Source organism: Amaranthus tricolor, chromosome 12 (assembly GCF_026212465.1).
Source record: "Amaranthus tricolor cultivar Red isolate AtriRed21 chromosome 12, ASM2621246v1, whole genome shotgun sequence".
NCBI lineage: Eukaryota > Viridiplantae > Streptophyta > Magnoliopsida > Caryophyllales > Amaranthaceae > Amaranthus > Amaranthus tricolor.
The window spans coordinates 10,027,276-10,048,320 of NC_080058.1; the positions used below are offsets into that span (position 1 = coordinate 10,027,276).

At 34.3% G+C, this 21,045-nt stretch overlaps 2 protein-coding genes across 4 annotated transcripts; both read right to left on the bottom strand.

The window, feature by feature from the left end:
* On the bottom strand, positions 1-7,721 carry LOC130828168 (uncharacterized). Its single transcript, XM_057694004.1, has 2 exons — positions 5,919-7,721; positions 1-637 (listed from the first exon to the last, which is right to left on the bottom strand). Exon 1 carries the CDS (start codon positions 7,380-7,382, stop codon positions 6,018-6,020), a length of 1,365 nt encoding a protein of 454 aa, XP_057549987.1. The 5' UTR covers positions 7,383-7,721; the 3' UTR covers positions 1-637; positions 5,919-6,017.
* A 634-nt stretch (positions 7,722-8,355) lies between these two features.
* On the bottom strand, positions 8,356-20,411 carry LOC130828166 (aldehyde dehydrogenase family 3 member I1, chloroplastic-like). 3 transcript variants are annotated; one of them, XM_057694001.1, is made up of 11 exons: positions 20,173-20,411; positions 18,950-19,066; positions 12,086-12,329; positions 11,910-11,978; positions 11,545-11,641; positions 11,117-11,439; positions 10,930-11,034; positions 10,672-10,844; positions 9,909-9,999; positions 9,494-9,643; positions 8,356-8,848 (listed from the first exon to the last, which is right to left on the bottom strand). In XM_057694001.1, exons 1-11 carry the CDS (start codon positions 20,220-20,222, stop codon positions 8,609-8,611), a joined length of 1,659 nt encoding a protein of 552 aa, XP_057549984.1. In that variant the 5' UTR covers positions 20,223-20,411; the 3' UTR covers positions 8,356-8,608. The 3 variants fall into 3 exon arrangements, with proteins under 3 accessions (XP_057549984.1, XP_057549985.1, XP_057549986.1); XM_057694002.1 differs by having other exon boundaries at positions 20,179-20,345; XM_057694003.1 differs by lacking the exon at positions 20,173-20,411 and adding an exon at positions 13,622-13,686.
* Positions 20,412-21,045: the final 634 nt, after the last annotated feature.

Consider the following 21,045-nt stretch of genomic DNA (forward strand, 5'->3'; position numbering starts at 1 on the left):
TAATCATCTTTAATTCCTTTGTTTTCCACACATTATTATATTCTTTATCCTTTATCTTTCTTTAAATTCACCTTTACTTACCTTCATTTGTACCAATCTTATTTCATTTTTTGGTGTTTCAATTCTATATTATTCAAAAAAGTCTTCCCAAAAATGCATCTCCTTTCAAAGCCAAACAGAGTCGACTCCAATCAAACAATCAATAAATTGTAAATGTGCCCCAATTTTCTAAATGCAATAGAACAATTAATAGTATCATACATTAGTAGTAGAAGAATGCCTTACCCTTCCCTAGTTTACCCTATAATCCAAAAAATATATATATACTAGTAGCAGACAACAGTCCAAACACTTGAGAAATGATTAGCTTGATATGTACTGGAAACGTTCAGTGTTGCTCAGTGTTGTTTGAGCAAATCGTCAGGATTAAGAATAGGCATGTATCAGAATTACATACAACGTATTTCCCAAAAGCTATATTCTGAAAGCTCTATGTTAATCATCAGTTAAATACAAACAAAGTGGCGTACTAATTCACAGTGTTTTGCAATGCAAGCCATCATCCTCAAAATTTTGCCTTCTGCTTTGCCATGAAACTACTTTCGAAGATCCAAAGGAGCTTGAGACTTGAGTCACCCTGGAAAATTAAACTGATCTTAGATCCAAATAAAGAACCAGCAGTTAAGAAAGATAGCAACATCCAAGTCCAACTCACTCATAAAATCATCAGAAATACTACTCAAATGAAATCACTTTTACATTATCTAAAATTCAAATGAATATTAACTCGCATTTAAGAAGTTCGTACAAGAAAAGACATCTGTCAAAATATTATGGTGATAATTTTTTTATTCGGAGAGTCCAATATAAATGATGGATAATATTGAGGTATATAGAAGGATATTTCTGAATTAAAAAATAAAAAAATAAAAAAATAAAAACCCAACTTTACGTATTTATATTAATAACACATCAACCCGATTCCTTCACCAAACTCTTCTTTGGCATGTAAGCCAAGGAAGAGCTGTACCAAGTACCAACAACTGATTAGAAAAATACTATATGAGAATCAATAAATCAAAAATTAAGTTTAGAGGCTTGACCTAACCCCGCAAAACTACAATATTAGAGCAGCAGCAGAATGTGATGCAACTTATACCTCAAGCAAGAGGATCCACTAAATTCCCTTGTCCTAAGGTCCCTCCCTAGATATTTTTGGGGTAGTTACTTTATGAGAAAAATATGATGCTTTAATAAGATAGGAGACAGTTATTTCGGGATGAAGGGAGTACAAAATGTCCACCGAATGAAACCAGCAGGCAATAGATCAAGTCGTGTGGCATCTCTGGCAATCCTGGAGAGACAAGTATCATTCCAATCCAAGGATTACACCTATCTAAATTCAAAGAAAGAAATACAGGGAGGCGCTAAAAGAAATACAGTTCCTCTTCTGATTTTAGGACAATTGCTTATTGCAACACCATTTACAAATGTTGTAATTCTTTTATACACTTCAAGAGAATGACACAAGCATGAACAAGAAAGAACAACCTACTACAACAACTAGAGAAAGACATTTGTTAAACTAAAACTACACTTTCACTTACTAATCCAACACTATACCGAAGATCATTTAGACCAAGTCTTTTTAAATCTTGATACTAAACCGAGTCACAAAAATGTTTTCCTAAAAGAGTTATTTTGCCCACACGGTGCTTGGGTTTAAACTCGCGAATACGCTTTTGAGATACAACGATTTACACTTAGATATTAGCACTAAATACCAAAGCAAGGTAAAGAAATAAGAAAGCAAGTAAGATGTGAAAACAGAAATACGATAATGGAGTTTGCAAGATTCTATCACCATATTCATGTAGAGAGAAAAGGGAGGAAACAAGGACAAGGATAATCACAAAATTAGAAAAATGATTATATGCAACTTCCTTATCCATAATACAAACACCACTATTGATAATAGTGTATGCATGCTTTTAATACCACACATTCGATATTTGACTGATGTTTCAGCTTTCATGAAAGAACACAACCTTACATATTTTTTGCAACGGACAACGCAAACAGAAAACGCGAAAAATGCTTCAAGATGAAAACAAGTTGTCATTTTTCTAGCGACGAGTCGTCACCAAAAAGTCAAGTCGGCTTTTGCCTTGGTGATGAGTCGGCTTTACAACATGACAAAAAATGGCTTTCCAGAGATAAGCGACGAGTCGGTTTAAATAAGCGACAAGTTGTCGCTTATCCCTGTTTTGAGAACTCGTTGCTTTTTGTTTGCCTTTTCTTTTGGACTCAAGTTTTGACACTTATTTGTTCCACTATTTTGATAGTACGTGATATTAACCTATACACTTATTATACCTAATTATCCAACAACAAATGTATCACTAAAGTAATTTGTTTGAGATTGAATCATGTTTTGCCTTCTCAAATCTTTGAATCACAAGGTGCTTTTATTTAGGGGAGGAGTATCTTGCATAGTGTTTGTGTTAATCAGAAATTGGTCAGAAGTTACAATAGAAGAAACTGTTCCTCTAGTTGCTTGATCAAAGGTAACCTTATAAACGCCTAAAATACAGTTAAATGAGGCCTTTTCATGATATGTTGAACTTTGGAATAGAATTGCTGTTTGTAAATTGGTTATGCAAAATGCAGAGTAAAGAGTCCTTATGGGTTAAATGCATTCATGGCCGATACTTAAAAATAGGAGAATTGGCGAGATTTCAAGCCTAAGATGGATATAAGTTGGTGCTTCAGGCAGTTATGTAGGATGAAGAAAGAGATCAAACACTTGGTTCCTCCTGGAAATCAGGCAGTTATGTAGGATTGCTCTATAGTTCCCAGGGCTAGAGCAGTTTGAAATAGGGCTTCTGCCCCCAAGCATAGATTTTTTGTTTGGTTGGTTAGGCAGAATCGTTTGACGAGAAGAGACAGACTTGCTCTTTTGGGTGTTACTAATGCGTCTACCTGTCCTATTTTATGTGTGCAACATGAGAAGTGCACATATTTGGCCCCTTTGAAATAAGAAGTGCAAATGTTTCAGATTAGCCTATACTAACAGAATATGGTTATCTAGAGTAGATAATATGTGGATAAACAGTTGTGCTTTCTCTTTAGTCTGTTTCCTTGAAAAAGTTTTAGCGGGTTTATCCTATATCCTGGCCCCTGGCTTTGTTTTGGTGCAATAAAAATTTTAATTAGCTAAAGAGACAAAGAACCCAGATTCATAGAGCAGCCAAAGACTTAAATTCTTCAAGTGCTACTAAACAAGGTTTATTTCGTATTAGAGATTTTCTATTCCCTTTTATCTCCTTAATTACTGGCCATACATCCAGATGAAAATATGGACCCAAAAATCACACCTAAAAACAAAACAAAAAAGCCTACACTATTCATATGTTGAGATGTAGTACTTTTGAGAAGACCTTGTCCTTGTCCTCTTCTCTTGTATAGTAATCATTCTGATTGACGCATTATCTATTATCCATAGTGCAGAAACACGGCCACATCCTAGCGTAGCAACCACATCGTAGAAGTTTTCAAAATTTTGAAACCAATATTACCACCATCATAAAGGTGTAGAAAAACGCATTTTAGGCTGTTTCACGTGATATTTCATGGTTTTGACTGCTGGGACAATCGCATCACCCCTTTACCGCATCATTGTATCCGTTAGTTACCACATTTTTAGACTATGCTATCATCCACATTGTCATGAATAAATTTTATCCTAAGGCAGCAAGAACATCAACAAGACCCTTTGTAAAAGCATGTATTCTGCAATCTTCATGCAAACTATTCATATGTTGGGATGTAGTATTACGTCTATAAAAAGAATTTTGGGATGTGCTACCATTAGACATACCTAAAGGACTACCCCTTGAATTTTGAACCAAACTCACATTCCAAAACTCAAGCATTTAGTTCTACTTCAACTTAAGCTCTGATCCTTAAATTTCAAAGTGGCTCAAGTGTCATGCCATATTATCTTGCCATGTACCTAACTAGATCAACTCGAGTGCTTGACCCACAGCCTTTCTCATGCCTGAAGCCGAGCCGTGCTACTTCCCCCATTTCTATCCTAGCTGTTGATGAAGGTGTATTCCTCATATGCAAAATTTTGTGTTCCCCTCTTTGTGTTTAAGTTGCCGTTCACAATACTAATCACTAATTTAATAGAAACAAGTATTGGATTGTCATGTGTATCATTTATGCATGCAAAGTACGAGTTCTAACCTTTACTGTTTGCATACCAATTAGAAAACCATAATATTGGGTCCTAGAAGAGTTCATGATGAATAAACACCTTTTCCAGAAGTTCTAAGCCGGTTATGGGCCTATGGCATTGGGATAATAGAGTATGATTGTGGAAATTCTTTTGTTTAAGACTTAGAACTATATCGCCAATATCTTTTTGTTTTACAGAGAACGATATACCTAGAAACTACTTTGCTAACCCTTTTTATTGATTATGTTAATCAGATGGTTGTGAGGAATCCTTTGTAAAGTTTGCTTTACTTTTGGTTTGAAGGATGAGAATAGTAGGATTGACATGGAAATTTTTTGCTCCTTGACGTTTGGCTTTGGCACTTATTGATGGTTATATCAGCTTAGTGAGATGTAAAAAGGAAATCAGTATGTTGGAGTTCATTCAAGATGATTATTTATAACAAGAGGGTCAAACTGCTACGCTTCTTTATGTTTAGGTAAACTATTAGATGATGAAAGAAACACTCCTTTCAATTGAAATGTTCAGTTGAATTTTTTGCATAGACCTACAGCATTAAGCACTTCTGATAGCCTAGGCCCTAGATACCCACATGCATATATTATAATAAAATTAATGCAATAAGACTTGAGTTTCCCATTATGTAGAATTGTGGAATCGTTGGACGGTAGAACTATATGGGTTCAAGCATCATCTACGACATTCCACTACCCCAATGCCATTAAGTGGTTCCCACCTAAGATGGGTTTGAGGGATCGGATGTATGTAAGCTTACCCTTATAAAAACAATAGGTTGTTTCAAATTTGGCCTTTGATTGGAATCAATCATCATCTAATTTGCCAAAAAAAAAAAAAAAAAAAAAAAAAAAACTAGTTGATAAAGTACTATTCACACCTAGAATGTAGTAAAAAAAAGGCCTTCAAAGAGGGCATGTAACTTCACTCACAAACACCGGAATCTATTCAGATGGGCTCCTGTCAATTATTGATGGCAGTAAGTACATCCTTATCCTCACAGAAGCAATGGCCTCCTGTGATTGACACAAGACAGTGACTACCAAATGCAACTCTCAGGTGAGTAATATAATGCAGAGGGAAGATTCCCTGCATTAAAGAATTTTGGAAGAGAACTACTTCAACATGGAGTAAAAAAAGGGCCTTCAAAGAGGCCATGTAACTTCACTCACAAACACTGGAGTCTGAGATTCAGATGGGCTCCTGTCAATCATTGATGGCAAAAGTACATCCTTATCCTCACAGAAGCTATGGTCTACTGTGATAGACAGTTTGACAAATGACAATGACTACCAAATGCATCTCTCAGGTGAGCAATATAATGCAGAGGGAACATTCCCTGCATTAAAGAATTTTGGATGGCACTACTTCAAATCTTATTCACAGACAGCCTTTAAGACCCAAATACATTAACAGCCAAAACGATGAAGACTTGACTCGTAAAACAAGTGAAGAGCAAAAACAAGTAAAATCTTATGAAAACATCTCTTATTTCCCTTAAGGCAGTTTCAAACAATCACTCTAACCTACCCCAATCATGTTCTTTGACGCTAGCAAAAGGTCATTGATTTAACAAAATAAAAGACTTAAAATGAATATGTCATAGTACATGCAAAAGTAGCATCAAGCACAGTAATTTAAAAAGGAAAGAAAATCTCACCAATAAAAAGAATACTTCAGCTGTGCAGCAAGAACTAGGGAGTAGGAAGACTAAAATCCAGATCTTCCACAAGAGTAGAGTTAGACAGATGGAACCAGGCTACAAAGCGGCAGTGAATGGTAGTGATTCCTCACGATGATTCAGAGCAAAAGATGGAGTAAGAGTTCCATTATCCAAGGTAGGACTGCCATACAATTTGCTTTTGCCATGTATTGAGCGCTTCCTGCTATAAGTTTTATAGCAATGACCAATCTCAAGTTTGTATCGTTTATTTTTTGACAGTTTCCTTCTATATGTCCTCAAAGGACAAGCAGCTTCCTCTTTGACACCCGAAACTCTAGATGACCAGCCCTCGCTATATATCTTCCCAGAACAACTATGTTCTTCCTTGACCTCTAAAGATGCCCGCGCTTTCCTGCTATATGTAATTAACATAGCACCTGACCCCTCACCGCACTTCTCATTTTGTGCTCTAGTACAATTCTGTTCACATTCTTGTCTAGTTTCACATAATCTATTCTGTTCATCACCGCCAATATTCACCAATTTACCAGCACAGCTAGTTTCAACACCTACCCATGATTCCAAACCACCCACATTGCCATTCGCCTCAGGGATATCAACAGACTGAGTATTCAACAAGCACGAATACCGTGAAATCCTAGGCGAACTATTAATTGCTCTATGCAGCCTAATAGCCAACTGTGCATCATCATCAACCACAGAACCAGCCCGTTGACCATTTTTATCCTTATCCATGGAAACAATCCCCACCCCACTACTTGTAAACGCTACCACCTTCTTGGCAGCCATAGCTTTATTTATAGCCTTCTCATTTGCTTCAAGAACCACACCAATCTTCATCTGCGCTACAACATTAACATCATTTGCAGCATCCTCTAAACCTTTTCCCTTATCCTGTGAATCACAAACCCCAGAACTCCCTAATGAATTTGTCGTTTCACCCCCAATCTTTTCACCACCAATTTTCACCGGCCTTTTCTTATTTATAATTTTAGAGACCCTAATATTATACTCATTCTCAAGCAATTTTGGCATCCAACAATCAAAACAAAGAAAGAAATTATTACTACAACTATAACCATTAATGTTACCTGAACCAAGCGGAACCATCGAAATGCAATCCTTGTGAATCCTACGATGACATCTCTTGCACTCTTTGAAAGACTCTATTGATGAAATTAAAACCCTAGATAAACAATATGAACAATATTGCGCCGATTCGACAAGATTATAACAACGCTTACAGAGAAGAACGATTCTCCATTCACTTCCGAGGATGAGAAGTCGATTTTTAGGGTTTGAGCTATTGATCCGATGATTACAGCAATGACAATCTGATAGATTTGGCAAATCCCTAGTTTTCTTCTTCCAATTATTTGGATGTGCCGGTGGAAGAAACTCCGTTGAATCCATCATTAATGCTGATGAAGACCTCTTCATCGGAATTTGTTGAATTAGGGTTTTACACAGAGAGAGAATAATTTAGGTATTATGGATGCTCAGCAGTTAGCAGTTTAGCACATTGTTTTTCTTGGGTTTTGACAGCAGAGAAAAAGGGTTCAAAATTACTCAATTCTTTTCAGTTTCAGTTTCTGTTTCTTTTCTGTTTATTTGACAGTAGTTGTAGAAATTAGAAACCCTAATTGATTTGATTTGCCAATGTTATACAGTAGCAATTGAGTAGGTTCACATATCTAAATGTTGCAATTGAAGTTAGTGGAAAGCGGTGTCTATTCGGGTCATCAAGTTAGTTTTGGGTCGGGTTTTGTGTCCATATTGATTTTTATATTGTTTTAAATACATTTTAAAGTTGAGTTAAGTCGAGTTCGATTTTAAGGTCGAGTAAATATCAGGTAATCGAATCTATTTTGAACACCTCTAAGGCATGAAAATAGGGTAACAATTTAGATTTTTGTCAACTTTGTTGGATTTCAAAGCAAATCTATATTAGACTGTTATATGTAACTAACATAGTTATTTTTGCTTGTTGATTTATTTTTTGTGTGTGTGACCTCTTGGCTCTTGATGCACTAATATGTCAATAGTGGGTTTTTTACAAAATTTTAGACAGTGGCATAGGTTTTAGATGTTAGACCCTTATGTGCTTGTATGATGAGGTAATACCTAATTTATCATTGAACTTCTACAAAAATTGGAAATTTGGTAAAAGCACACAGATTTGTGTATAGCTTCTTCCATCCATGAGAAAAGAGTCTAGAAGTGATTATATAAGACACTTATACTTCACTTGAAATTGTCAAAAGAAATTAGGATATATTTACTGATATGTAACCTTTCATAATGCAATATTTACGAAAAAAATCTCGAATTGTCTTATTGGCCGTAACATCCTTATTTATTTGATAAAAGTATGGTATATTATCATCTAACCCTACCTAGACCCTTATCATAGTTTTTATAAACAGAATATATTAGGTATTGTAATGATTATGTACGAGCATAAAAGGTCAGACATATAGCTAATAAATGCCAAAAAAATAGACTAAACATGTGTGCATGTCAGGCTGCACCAAAGCCAACTTTGATAGTGATATAATACATCCTTCCATGAACTTAAAAGGGTATTATCAATTATGTATTTTTCCCATAACTCAACATATTCTATACATATCAAAATTATTGTTTGTGTTTTCTATTTACATACTTCAATCTTTGGAGAATCCCATTAAAGAAAGAATGATTTGAAAAAAGTTGCCACTCAACAAAGTCTTCAACGTATTCAGCTTCTTTGCCGTGTATGGCGGATATCTAATCGACGAATCTCCGTCAAAACTTCTGTACATAACCGCTTTCTTATGGCTGAAAGCTTCGAACGAGAATTTTCCATGATACGAGCCTATCCCGCTCTCACCAACTCCTCCAAATGGTAAAGAAGAAACAGTAAGCTGCATCATCAGAAACAACGGATAATCAGTAAAACATCTAAATTAACGCGTTTTTCAGACGTTTATTATTATTTTGCAAGACATATAAGCATAATATAGAATGAAAATCCTACATGGTAGCAGCATGTATGGTAGCATTGAACTTTCATGAAACGTCAGTGGTAACACTTTTGTAAGATTTTTCACATGGTAGCATACAGTTTATGCCTTATCTAACTGTCATAGTAGCATTCAGTTTATGCCTTATCTAACTGTCATGGTATTTTCCGTTAAATTCTTATTGATTTCTATTTAATTCACCATTTTGATATTTCTACTTTTATTATGTATTGGTTCTTGTCTTTATAATTTACCCTAAACATTTAAGAGCTTTGATGAATTAAACGGTGAATTAAACGTCGAAATGGTGAATTAAATATTTTAGAGCATAAAAATGGTTTAGGGCAAATTATAAAGATAACAACAGCACTTAATAAGAGAAATGTCAAAATGGTGAATTTAACGGAAAATACTACGGCAGTTAGATAAGGTATAAACTAAATGCTACCATATGAAAAAATCTTATAAAAATGCTACCACTAGCGTTTTATGAAATTTCGATGCTACCGCATAAAATTTCCGAATATAGAAAATGAGGGTAATTACATGTAAAATTGTATCATTGATTAGCATTCCTCCTGCAGAAATTTCACTGACAAAAACATTTTTCAGCTGCTCATTGTTGGTGAAAAGATATGCTGCTAACGGCTTTGATTTGGACTTTATCACTTGCAACCCGTCTTCCATTTTCTCAACCTAAAGATATTGCGATGTAACGTTAAGTTATAGATACACAATAGTACTTCTTCCGTTCTATTATATTTGCTACATCTAATTTTTTACGTAATTTTACGTGTTATTTTGTTGAATTATACACATCCAAAAATTGTAAAAAATTAATATTATGAAAGTATGCGATTAGACAGGAAGTATTTAACTAGGTTAAGCAATACTAATCGAAATGACAAATAATGCAACAAATAAAAATTGGATTAATACATTAAACACTGATTATACTCACAGTAACAATCGGTAGCAAGGGTCCGAATATCTCTTCTTTCATCAATGATGATTCTTCTGGCGCGTCTAGCAAGATGGTTGGAGCAATTCTCCTTCATTGTAAAAGGTAAGATATTGTAAAAAGAAGCAGAATTATGTGTAAAGTAATGCAAGCTAGCTATATAGACCATTGAATTAAGAAACTAAGAATAAAATCATGAAGGGTGTGTTACATGACATTTTTTTGGCTTCTTGTTTGATTTTGGGTTTTTGGCTTTTTAGTTAGTTAAACAGTTAAGTGGCTTTTAAGCTATATAAAAAGTTGGCTTTTAAGCCATAATAATCAACAAGCTACGCTATGTTTTATTGATTTTTGTCTTTTGACCCACTTTTACTCTAATAAACCATCAATAGACATCAACTAATAAGGGGTGTTTGACAAATGACTTTTTTTGGCTTTTTCTTGGCTTTTTTTTTTTTTTTTTTTGGTTGATCAAACAACTAAAAAAGTGTTTGGTAAATGACTTTAAAGCAAAAACATAAAAAGTTACTTGGCTTTACCCAACACCCCAACCAAAACCTATTAGAGTAGCATTTTTACGCACTCGTTTTCTAATCAATAGCCAATCGCCAACAATTAATATTTTAGCAAACACTTCCATAACGACTAACTTAACAAATTAAATAGCAAATTAGACTTCAGCTAGTCAAACTAATCAATAGCTCAAAACTCTAGCTTATAACTCCAACCAACAATGATTTGTCAAATAGATGCGAAATCTTACAATTGTGTTGCATCGGTTTGACCACCCAAGACAATCTTATCCGAAACACCATCTTCTTGCAATAGTTTCATCAACCGTTCAAAATGGTAGAGGTTGACAATTCTTGACATGTCTTTCGATTCCATAGGATCATTGCCAAAAAACACTTCCAACTCTGACTTTAGGGCACCAATCTGTCATCAAACGCAAGATCAATAATTATACGATTTCATTAATCTTAGTTGCATATTAAGAGATTTAGCGAGAACAATGCATTACTAGCTTTGGAGCAAAATCTTTAGTAGTAATAACATAATCTGCAGCAGTGCAAGTCTGTCCGCTGTTGCAAGACCATTTTCCTGCTATGATCCGCCTTGCAGCAACCTACGATCAAAATTTTAACTTTACAAAAACAAAAACTTAAATTGAAGGTTGAATTACATTTACATATAACAAAGAATTGTACTTGTAAATTGACATCTGAATCAACAACAGCAGGGCATTTCCCTCCAAGCTCTAGTATAACGGGTGTAAGATGCTTTGCAGCCGCAGCCATGACAATTCGGCCAACTCTTCCGCTACCTGTGTAAAATATTTTATCCCACTTTTGCTCCAATAGTGCGGACGTTTCATTAACAGCACCCTCAATGACTTTTATCAAGGTGTTGTCAACATATTTGGGTAATAGTTTTGCGAGTAGAGAGGATGTGGCTGGAGCGATTTCTGAAGGTTTTAAGACTACTGCGTTTCCAGCTGCTATTGCACCAACAACCGGATCAAGTGATAGCACTGTCAGATTTTTTAATATGTAAGACATCATATTATACGACATTCAAAGAATATACATCTTTGCTAAGCCTCAAATGCCAATGAAAAAAAAATTCTGTTACATACAAAAAGGATAATTCCATGTCGAGATAACAAGAACAACTCCCAAGGGTTCTGGGACGATCTCTGCTGATGAAGGATATGTTGATACTGAAGTTTTTACCTGTACAACAGTTTTGTAAAGGTTTTGCACTTGTACATTTATGTAATGGCTACCAAACTATATATGCACTTAAATCATAGTGCAGAAACAAGGTCATATCTCATCGCATCGACTATATTGTAAAGGTCGTAAAGCTGTAAAAATATTACATATTGGGCCATTTCGAGGAATATCTCATACATCACTCCTGTTACTGCATCAGTTACTGCATTTTTGCACTATGACTTAAATACAATCATTCAAAGTTTTATAGTTGTCCTTTACTTACCTTTTCGGGTTTCATCCATTGCTTCAACTCTTGAAGTGCCAACTTACATGAGGATTTCATCATAGAAATCTACAATATAGAAGGCATATACATAAATACATATGGTATACCAAAATATGAAGAATGTTAAGACATGCTCTAGGAATCATTCATATTGTTATGATGCATTTACCAACCTCGGCAATGAATGCTTCAAATTCAGGCTTGGAAAGATCCTTATTTATAGCTTCTATGATCTCCTTTTCGCGCTCATCGATCATTCTCAACATACCTTCCAATTGAGCAACTCTCCATTCATAAGTCTTACTCTTACCGGAATCAAATTGTCGTCTTAGGTTGTTAACAAGCATAACAGCTTCATTGACATCAAACGATGACGCCCTTTTCTCTTCCGCCATCACAGAGGTAGCTGCACTTGAACTTCACATTGGAAAGATACATTAAGAAAACATCTTTAAGATACTGTTTAGAATCATGGGAATGCAGACCATGGATGAGGACTTGGATCATTAAGGCATCTATATCAGTTTGCACAAGATAGCAGTGTTTGAAGTTCAGCAACAAGCAGCAGCTCTTATCAGCCAGAAAGTATGAAGGTGTATCACAGCTTTGAAGAAGGATTAGTCCTACGTGTTGTATTTTGTTTTAAAGACTTCTAGAAGTTTGTTAGAGTATGCTGGTTTGTTAGTTTGTTAGGCCTTGTAACTACCTTAGTCCTAAGTCAGTTAATTTCTGTTTTGCCCGTTATGTATTAGTATATATATAGCTTGTATTCTCCTCATTTTGTAACTGAGTGAATTGAATCACATTCAAGAAATGAAATAAGAGTTTTTTCCTCTTTGCAATTCCTTCTTTTCTTTTGTTCTGTTCTTGACACCAAATTTCAACATGGTATCAGAGCTACAGGAATTAAACACAAGAATTCAGTGAAGTGTTCTTGTTTCGTTTTGCAAAGAACAGAAGTTTCTGTGTAGTCTTATTGTTCTCTTTTCATCTTTTCATTTTTCAAGAACCCTTTTCTTGTCAAAAAAATGGTTAATCATAACAACACACAGAATGGAAACGCAAGTCTTGATCCAACAATGAATGCATGATCAGTTTACTACCTTCACCATTCAGACTCAGGACAGAAACTTGTCAATCTTGTTTTTTCTGGTACTGGGTTTGTGGATTGGAAAAGGGTGATGATCATAGCCCTTAGTGGAAAGAACAAGCTTGGTTTCGTTGATGGGAGCCTAACAAGGCCCAGCACAAACTCAACAGCCATGAAGGCATGGGATAGAGTAAACAACGTTGTTATGGGTAGGATTATAGGAGTTATTGAAGACTTGATTGCTAAAAGTGTTCTCTCTTACTAAACAGCTACAGTAATTTGGGTGGAGTTAGGAGAAAGATATGGACAAAGCTCCAATGCCCAACTCTTTTCACTTCAAAAAGAATTAAACAATTTGGTACAAACACCAAACATGAAGATTGCAGAGTTTTTCACAAAAATCAAGACCTTGTGGGATGAGTTAGATGGTTTAAATCCTCTCCCTACTTGCTCATGTCCTGCTTCTGACTCTTGTGTATGTGATATTGCAAAGAAATGTTTCAAGATGCAGCAAAATAATAGAGTCATTAGTTTCTTGATGAGGCTTGATAAAAGGTATAGTCAAGTTCGATCTAATATTCTTATGATGGTTGATTTACTAACATCTGCACAAGCTTACAAGATATTACTGCAAGAGGAGACCCATCTAGAACTTAGCACAACAGAAACCAATGATTCTTTGGCCTGCAAGGTTGAAAAAAGAAAAAAAAGAGGTTATGGAAAGTCTTTTGGAAAACCTTCAAAGGCTAAGAAGCAGCAATTTTATTGTGACCATTGTGAAATATCTGGTCATACAAAGGACAGATGCTGGAAGATAGTGGGATACCCATCCAATTTCAAAGGGAATACATGGAGAAGAAACAATGAACATATGGCAAACAATGCTGTTAAAGATCAAAGTACTGGAACAGGAGAAGAACTTGTCACTGCAAAGTTCACAAACACTCAATACCAGAAGATCTTGGATATGCTGAACAAGGAAACCAGTCATGCCAATACAACCGTCACTAATCAATCTGAAAATTCAGTTATATCTTGTTTATCTTTTCTTGGCAATGATGATTGGATCATTGATAGTGGTGACTCAGACCACATGTGTTTTAACCTTGATAAATTCACCTCTTATAATTTCATTAGTGATAAGGGACACATGATTACAGTTCCAGATGGTAGAAAGATCACTGTTAAGTATATGGGAACAGTAAGATTGCAAAATGATTTCACACTTCTCAATGTTCTATATGTTCCACAATTTAGATTCAACTTAATTTCTGTCAGTAAGCTACTAGATGACTTAAAATGCAAACTCAGTTTTGATCATCATGACTGTCACATTCAGGAAAGCTTGATGAAGAAGCACTGGCTTCTTGGTATATCTAAATCAGGACTATATGTTTTTGAAGGACCAAGATCAGAGACCTCTGAGTCACATGAAGAAAATCAGAAACTTCTTCTGTACTGCAGCACCAAAGAACCTGCTGTATCTAGTTTGTTGAATAAAGCCAAACTCTAGCACTTAAGGTTAGGGCATTTGCCTTTCCACAAGTTGCAAATGGTTTTTTCTGATGTAAATGAAAGATTAGTCAAATCTAATTTTCTGTGCACTATATGTCCTCAAGGAAGGCAAACAAGAACAAATTATCCAAAATCCTTTTGTAAATCTACTAAGCCTCTAGAGCTTTTGCATATTGACATTTGGGAACCTTTTAGGTACCTCACTAGGTATAATTGTTCTATGTTTGTTACTTTTGTTGATGATTTCAGTAAAATGTGTTGGATTTTTCTCATAAAGAAAAAATCTGAGTTTGCAAGTGTCTTTAAACAATTTGTGGCTCTTATTGAAAAACAATTGAACACATATTAAGTGTGTTAGAACAGATAAGGCAAGAGAATTCATTCAAGGAGAAGCTAAAGAATTCTATGCACATGGAATAAAACATGAGTCTAGTTGTAGAGATACACCCCAACAAAATGGGGTGGTTGAAAGAAAACAAAAACATATCCTTGAGACAGCTAGGACACTATTCTTTCAATCAAAATTACCAATAAGTTTTTGGGGAGATTGCTTTTAATGTGCAGTGCATATCATTAATAGAATGCCCCTAACAATCCTGAAAGAAAAACTCCTTTTGAAATGTGTTTTGGCAAGAAGCCTGATTACACCCACCTTAAAGTGTTTGGGTATTTATGTTTTGTTAGCACACTTAAAAGGGATACGCAAAAGTTCATGCCTAGAGCTCAAAAAAGTGTGTTCATTGGATATTGTATGGGCCAAAAAGGCTATAAGACTTACAACCTTGATACCAAATAGGTGTCTTATGTCTAAGGATGTGGTCTTTTTTGGAACATAATTTTCCATTTCATCAAGAAGATGAAACAAACAGAATTAAACAATTTTTTCTTCCCATAAATTCAATGGAAAGACAAAACTATGAAGACACTTTTGAACAAGATAGTTCAAACCACATATCAGAAGCAACTGAGACCATTGAGAACATCACAGACACTCACCAACAATGTGAGAATGAAAGAACAGATACTGATTCTTGGGAAGACCCTCAAGATAATATTGACACTAATCCCAAAAGATCTCAAAGGATCAACAAAACTCCCACATACTTGAAAGATTATTACTGTCACACTGTGACAGAACATTGGTGTGGCTTGGTTAAGTATAAAGAATCAAATGATTCAAAGATACAGCACACTTCACACATTGAACCTAAAAACTATAAAACAGCTATGTTGAAACCCCATTGGAAAAATTCCATGGACTTGGAAATTTCAGCACTTGAAAGAAATAAAACATGGGAAGTAGTTCCTCTACCCCTTGGCAAGAAAGCCATTGGATCAAAATGTTAAGTACAAAGCTGATGGGACACTTAAAAGATATAAGGCTAGATTAGTAGCAAAGGGCTACAACCAAAAGTATGGGGTAGACTATGAGGAGACCTTCTCTCCTGTAGTTAAAATGTCAACTATAAGGTGTGTCATAGCAGTTGCCACCAGTAGAAAATGGGGCTTGTATCAATTGGATGTAAACAATGCATTCCTTCATGGGGATTTAAAAGAAGAAGTCTATATGCAATTACCCCCAGGTTACCCTTCTTCTCAAAATCAAGTATGCAAGATGTTGAAATCCATATATGGCTTAAAACAAGCCTCTAGGCAATGGTTTTCTAAATTAGCTTAGGAACTCATTGATCAAGAGTACATCCAATCAAAGAATGATTACTCCTTGTTTATTAAGAAAACAGATCAGAAAATAACACTTCTTGCCATCTATGTAGATGATATCATCTTAACAGGCAATGATCATCAAGAGATTCAATCCATAAAACATCATTTGGATTCTGTTTTTAGCATTAAAGACCTAGGAAGGTTACACTACTTCCTAGGAATTGAAGTGAACTACACTAAAAATGGATTAGTTCTACATCAAAACAAATTCACCAAAAAACTTTTGCTTGAAAGTGGATTTGATAACTTTAAAAAGGTTGTTAACCCCTCTTCCTACTCAACTCAAGTTAACAGCAAGTGAAGGGATCCTTTTACAAGACCCCACACCTTATAGAAGCCTTGTAGGAAAGTTGAACTACTTATCCAATACAAGGCCAGACCTATCCTACACAGTTCAGACCCTAAGCCAGTATATACAAAGTCCTAGAGACTCACACTGGAAGGCTCTCAAACATACACTGAATTATGTATACTATACTTGTGGTCAAGGTATTTCTTTGTCAAGTTCAGATCAAATTACTCTTCAAGCCTTCTCAGATAGTGACCGGGCATCTTGTCCTGACTTCAGAAGGTCTATAATAGACTACATTCTTCTCCAAGGGAAATCTCCTATATCTCGGATATCTAAAAAGTAAGGGACTGTTTCAAGGTCTAGCTCAGAGGCTGAGTATAGGGCAATGGCTGCTGCAGCAGCTGAAGTCACATGGATGGTCAGACTCTTAAATGATCTGGGAGTTAGAAACTTAACTCCAATAACCTTAAATTGTGATAACCAATCTGCCATCTACATAGCTAAGAATCCTATCTTTCATGATAGAACTATGCACATAGAAGTGGATTGTCACTTCACACGAGAAAAAGTGCTAGAAGGCCTATTGCAGCTATCCTATTTGCCTACAAGACATCAACTGGCTGACGTTTTGACTAAAGTCTTACCATCCAGCCATTTCATTGATCTTTTGTGCAAACTTGGAATGACCTTTGATCATTCCAGTTTGAGGGGGGGGGGGGTGTTGAGAATCATGGGGATGCAGACCATGGCTGAGGACTTGGATCATTAAGGCATCTATATCAGTTTGCACAAGGTAGCAGTGTTTGAAGTTCAGCAACAAGCAGCAGCTCTTATCAACCAGAAAGTATGAAGGTGTATCACAGCTTTGAAGAAAGATTAGTCCCACGTGTTGTATTTTGTTTTAAAGACTTCTAGAAGTTTGTTAGAGTATGCTGGTTTGTTAGTTTGTTAGGCCTTGTAACTACCTTAGTCCTAAGTCAGTTAATTTCTGTTTTGCCCCTTATGTATTAGTATATATATAGCTTGTATTATCCTCATTTTGTAACTGAGTGAATTGAATCACATTCAAGAAATGAAATAAGAGTTTTTTCCTCTTTGCAATTCCTTCTTTTCTTTTGTTCTGTTCTTGACACCAAATTTCAACAGATACCAAGAGAAATTAGTGACTAATAAACGAATCAGCTAGTCTTTTGAGAGACTAAGAGACAGTCTCTCAAGCCCAACCCATTAAAACTTAATGCCTATTTACATTATCCTTAATGTCTACGTACCGCATGCTTAATGCCTACGCACAATATCTTAAATGCCTAGTTATATCATTTTTAATGCCTACTTGCAATATTTCAAAAAATATATAATGGATCGGTCCAATTAGAGATGGTCTCTCAAAGAGACCGTCTCTCACAAGAATTTGTATAAACGAATAGTAATTTCACGAACCTAAGCAATCTCTTAAACGTCGATGGCTCTAGATCGAGATTAATCGTTTTTCAACAAGTATTCGGAATCAAGCCTATCTTCAATTATTAAATTACAAGAATAGATTTGTATATGTAGATATACACCAAAATCTCTAACTAGACAAAACTAGTCTCCTTTATATTTCAGTGAAAACATAATTCGGTAGTTAGTTCGTCTATTAGATTCGCGATTCGCTAAAAATGGTTCAAAATGGCATAAAATAGACCATAATTTGCTTTTTCAATTCGTAATTTGAAAGGCGAATAGCGAATCATGTGACACTGGACTACTAAGTTCATAAGCTAGTGCATCAATAATTGGTTAATGAACATGTATATTTATGGTAAGTTGTTCGGATTAGATATTTATGGTGATGCTTGGGAGAGTAAAAACATATTCTTAACTAGAAAAAGTGGTACTTCACCAAATAATTTGAAGCTTTCCCACAGTTGGTGAAAGGACTTCAACCACCAATGACATATCCAGTGTCACATGATTCGCTAATTTCCTCGCAAATCAAATGAAGCGAATATGGTCGGTTTTAGACTATTTTTTGGTCATTTTGAGCAAATCGTGAATTTGAAAAGCAAATTAGCCCGCGAATGATTTAACATTATTCATATCTCCTAAAATTCATTGGCCAATCAATTCCAACCATTTAATATCACCTGGACATTCCACTATGCTATGTTTTAGAATGATGATTTCATTTAGAATTCTAGATTTAGTATTTGTTAAATAATAAAAAAAAATCAAATTTAAGTTTGTGTAATTTCCACAATTGTTTTAAAAGTAGTTATAGATGAAAATTTACAAATGACTTTTTCAAACTTTATCATTCTTTAATTCTTCGTTTATGATTTTATAATTAAAATAATTATTTAAAATAAATATTTATTTTCAAATACAACTTTCATAAATTGTACTCCAACAAGTTAAGTGAAGGAAAAATACCAGTAAATACGTGAAGATTTTACTGTATGGAGTTGTGTGTGAAGCTGAAATGTTGATAAATTTCCCTTCCAAAAATAACAATTGAACTTCTGCTTCAGTCTTGCTCCAACAACGCTACTACAAAAGTCAATAAATAGAAAAAACCAATTACCAAAAATTCAAAATAACAGTATAAAACGGATTAATCACTCGTCTACATTTATACAAAATAAACTCAACTGTTATTTTTTTTATATATTTTACACAATTTAATATTAATTAACAAAGTTTTAATTAGATGACAATCACGCCTTGTTTGGTTAACGTTATTAAACGTGGTAATGGAAACGTTTTTATTGTTATTTTTGAGGAAATTTGGTATATAGCATTGAAATTTTCATCCTCAAATATTTATTTTTCATAAATTTTAATTTACATCGATAACTAATGAAAAAAAAATTACTTTCTATTGGAATAGAACTAGCATAATTTAAACTATGTTTGAGTAATTTAGTCTAAAACACATTATATTTTCATCATTATTACTCCCTTTTATTCACCTTGAGTATTCTATTTACTTTTGAGATATTATTTAATTATTACTATTAAATTGTATATTTTATTAGTATATATTTAATTCGTATCATTTTCTTGGAAGTTAAGGGGTTGGTATTTGAGGATGGGAATTGGGGGAAGAATTTATACCTTTGTAATTGGTAAATTTTACAAACCAAACATTAGATATTATAATTTTCAAATTATTTTTAGAAATAATAAATTGGTAAATTTTTATTTTATTTCCAATCTCAATCCTATCTACTAAGTAAGAGATACTGCAATTCTCAAATTATTCTCATTAACGTACCAACAAGAAATTGGGTTATATATTAAAAAACCTTCAACTATGAATTTTCAATTTCAATCCCACTTTCTTATCCTTAAATTCTCATTCCCACATACCAAACACTCCCAGAGTGTATAAAGTAATTAAGATACTTAAAACACAGTGTATAAAGTAAATAAAATACTTAAGGTGAATAGAAGGTTATATGGAAAGAGGGACAAAATATTATTATAGGCGGTAATAATCAAATATTTATCAAAATAAATAAAAGAAAAACATTTAACCATTAGACTAACTTATGATTCTCATTATATTTTCATTATAATCTACGTTTAATACCAGTGCCACACAAAAAAATCTACAATGAAATTGGTTAGAATTGAAGAGAGAAAGGAAGTACCTCAACCTGGGATGGTGAAGAAGATCAATGGAGAAAGCAGAGGAAGTCATTACTCATTGAATTGTGTTTAAATTTATGTTGGATTTGACTAACACTTATGGAAATTGGAAATAGTCAAATAAAACCAGCCATTTTGAATTTTGGTGTATGAAGGCAAGTGTACTAAGCAACTACTTATTGTATTTTATTAAATTTGTCCCATCGATATTTAATGATGAAATTAAAAACATAAATTAATTTATATTTTATGAAAAGTGTGAAAAATATATGAATAAGATTTAACAATAAATAAAATTTATGAATAAAATAAAAAATAGTGTAAATTGTGACAAAAATAAAAATAAAACAATTTTAATACATCCAATTGAAATTGAAACTAAAAATGGATATTAAATATCTGGTTGACATTGAACGCTTACTTTCTCAATCACTTTTTAAAGCAAACGTAAACCTTGACATCTTTTTAAGGCAACGTGTACTACGTGTATTCATATGTTTCACGAAACTCTTGTTTGATTTAGTGATAGATATGTGAATTGATGAGAATTATGTTTTGTTTTAATTGGATTAAGTATCGTTTTGCTCGAGTAAGATTATAGGTTTGATTTTCATCTAATTATCCTCTTTATGCAGCCTATCCTATAATTCAAAAAAAAAACTCGATCTTATTAGAAATTGACCTAAAACTCGACTGGAATTTAGTGGTTCATAACATGAAAATTTTAACTCATAAACTGAAAATGATCCACTTTGAAAATATCGGATAATAACTAGGTGAAACTCGATCCAAAACCAAACTCGATCGTGTCGACCCGCTTTCAGTTCCACGTTGTCACTTTAAACTACATGTCATTGTTTCTAGTTCAACGTCAG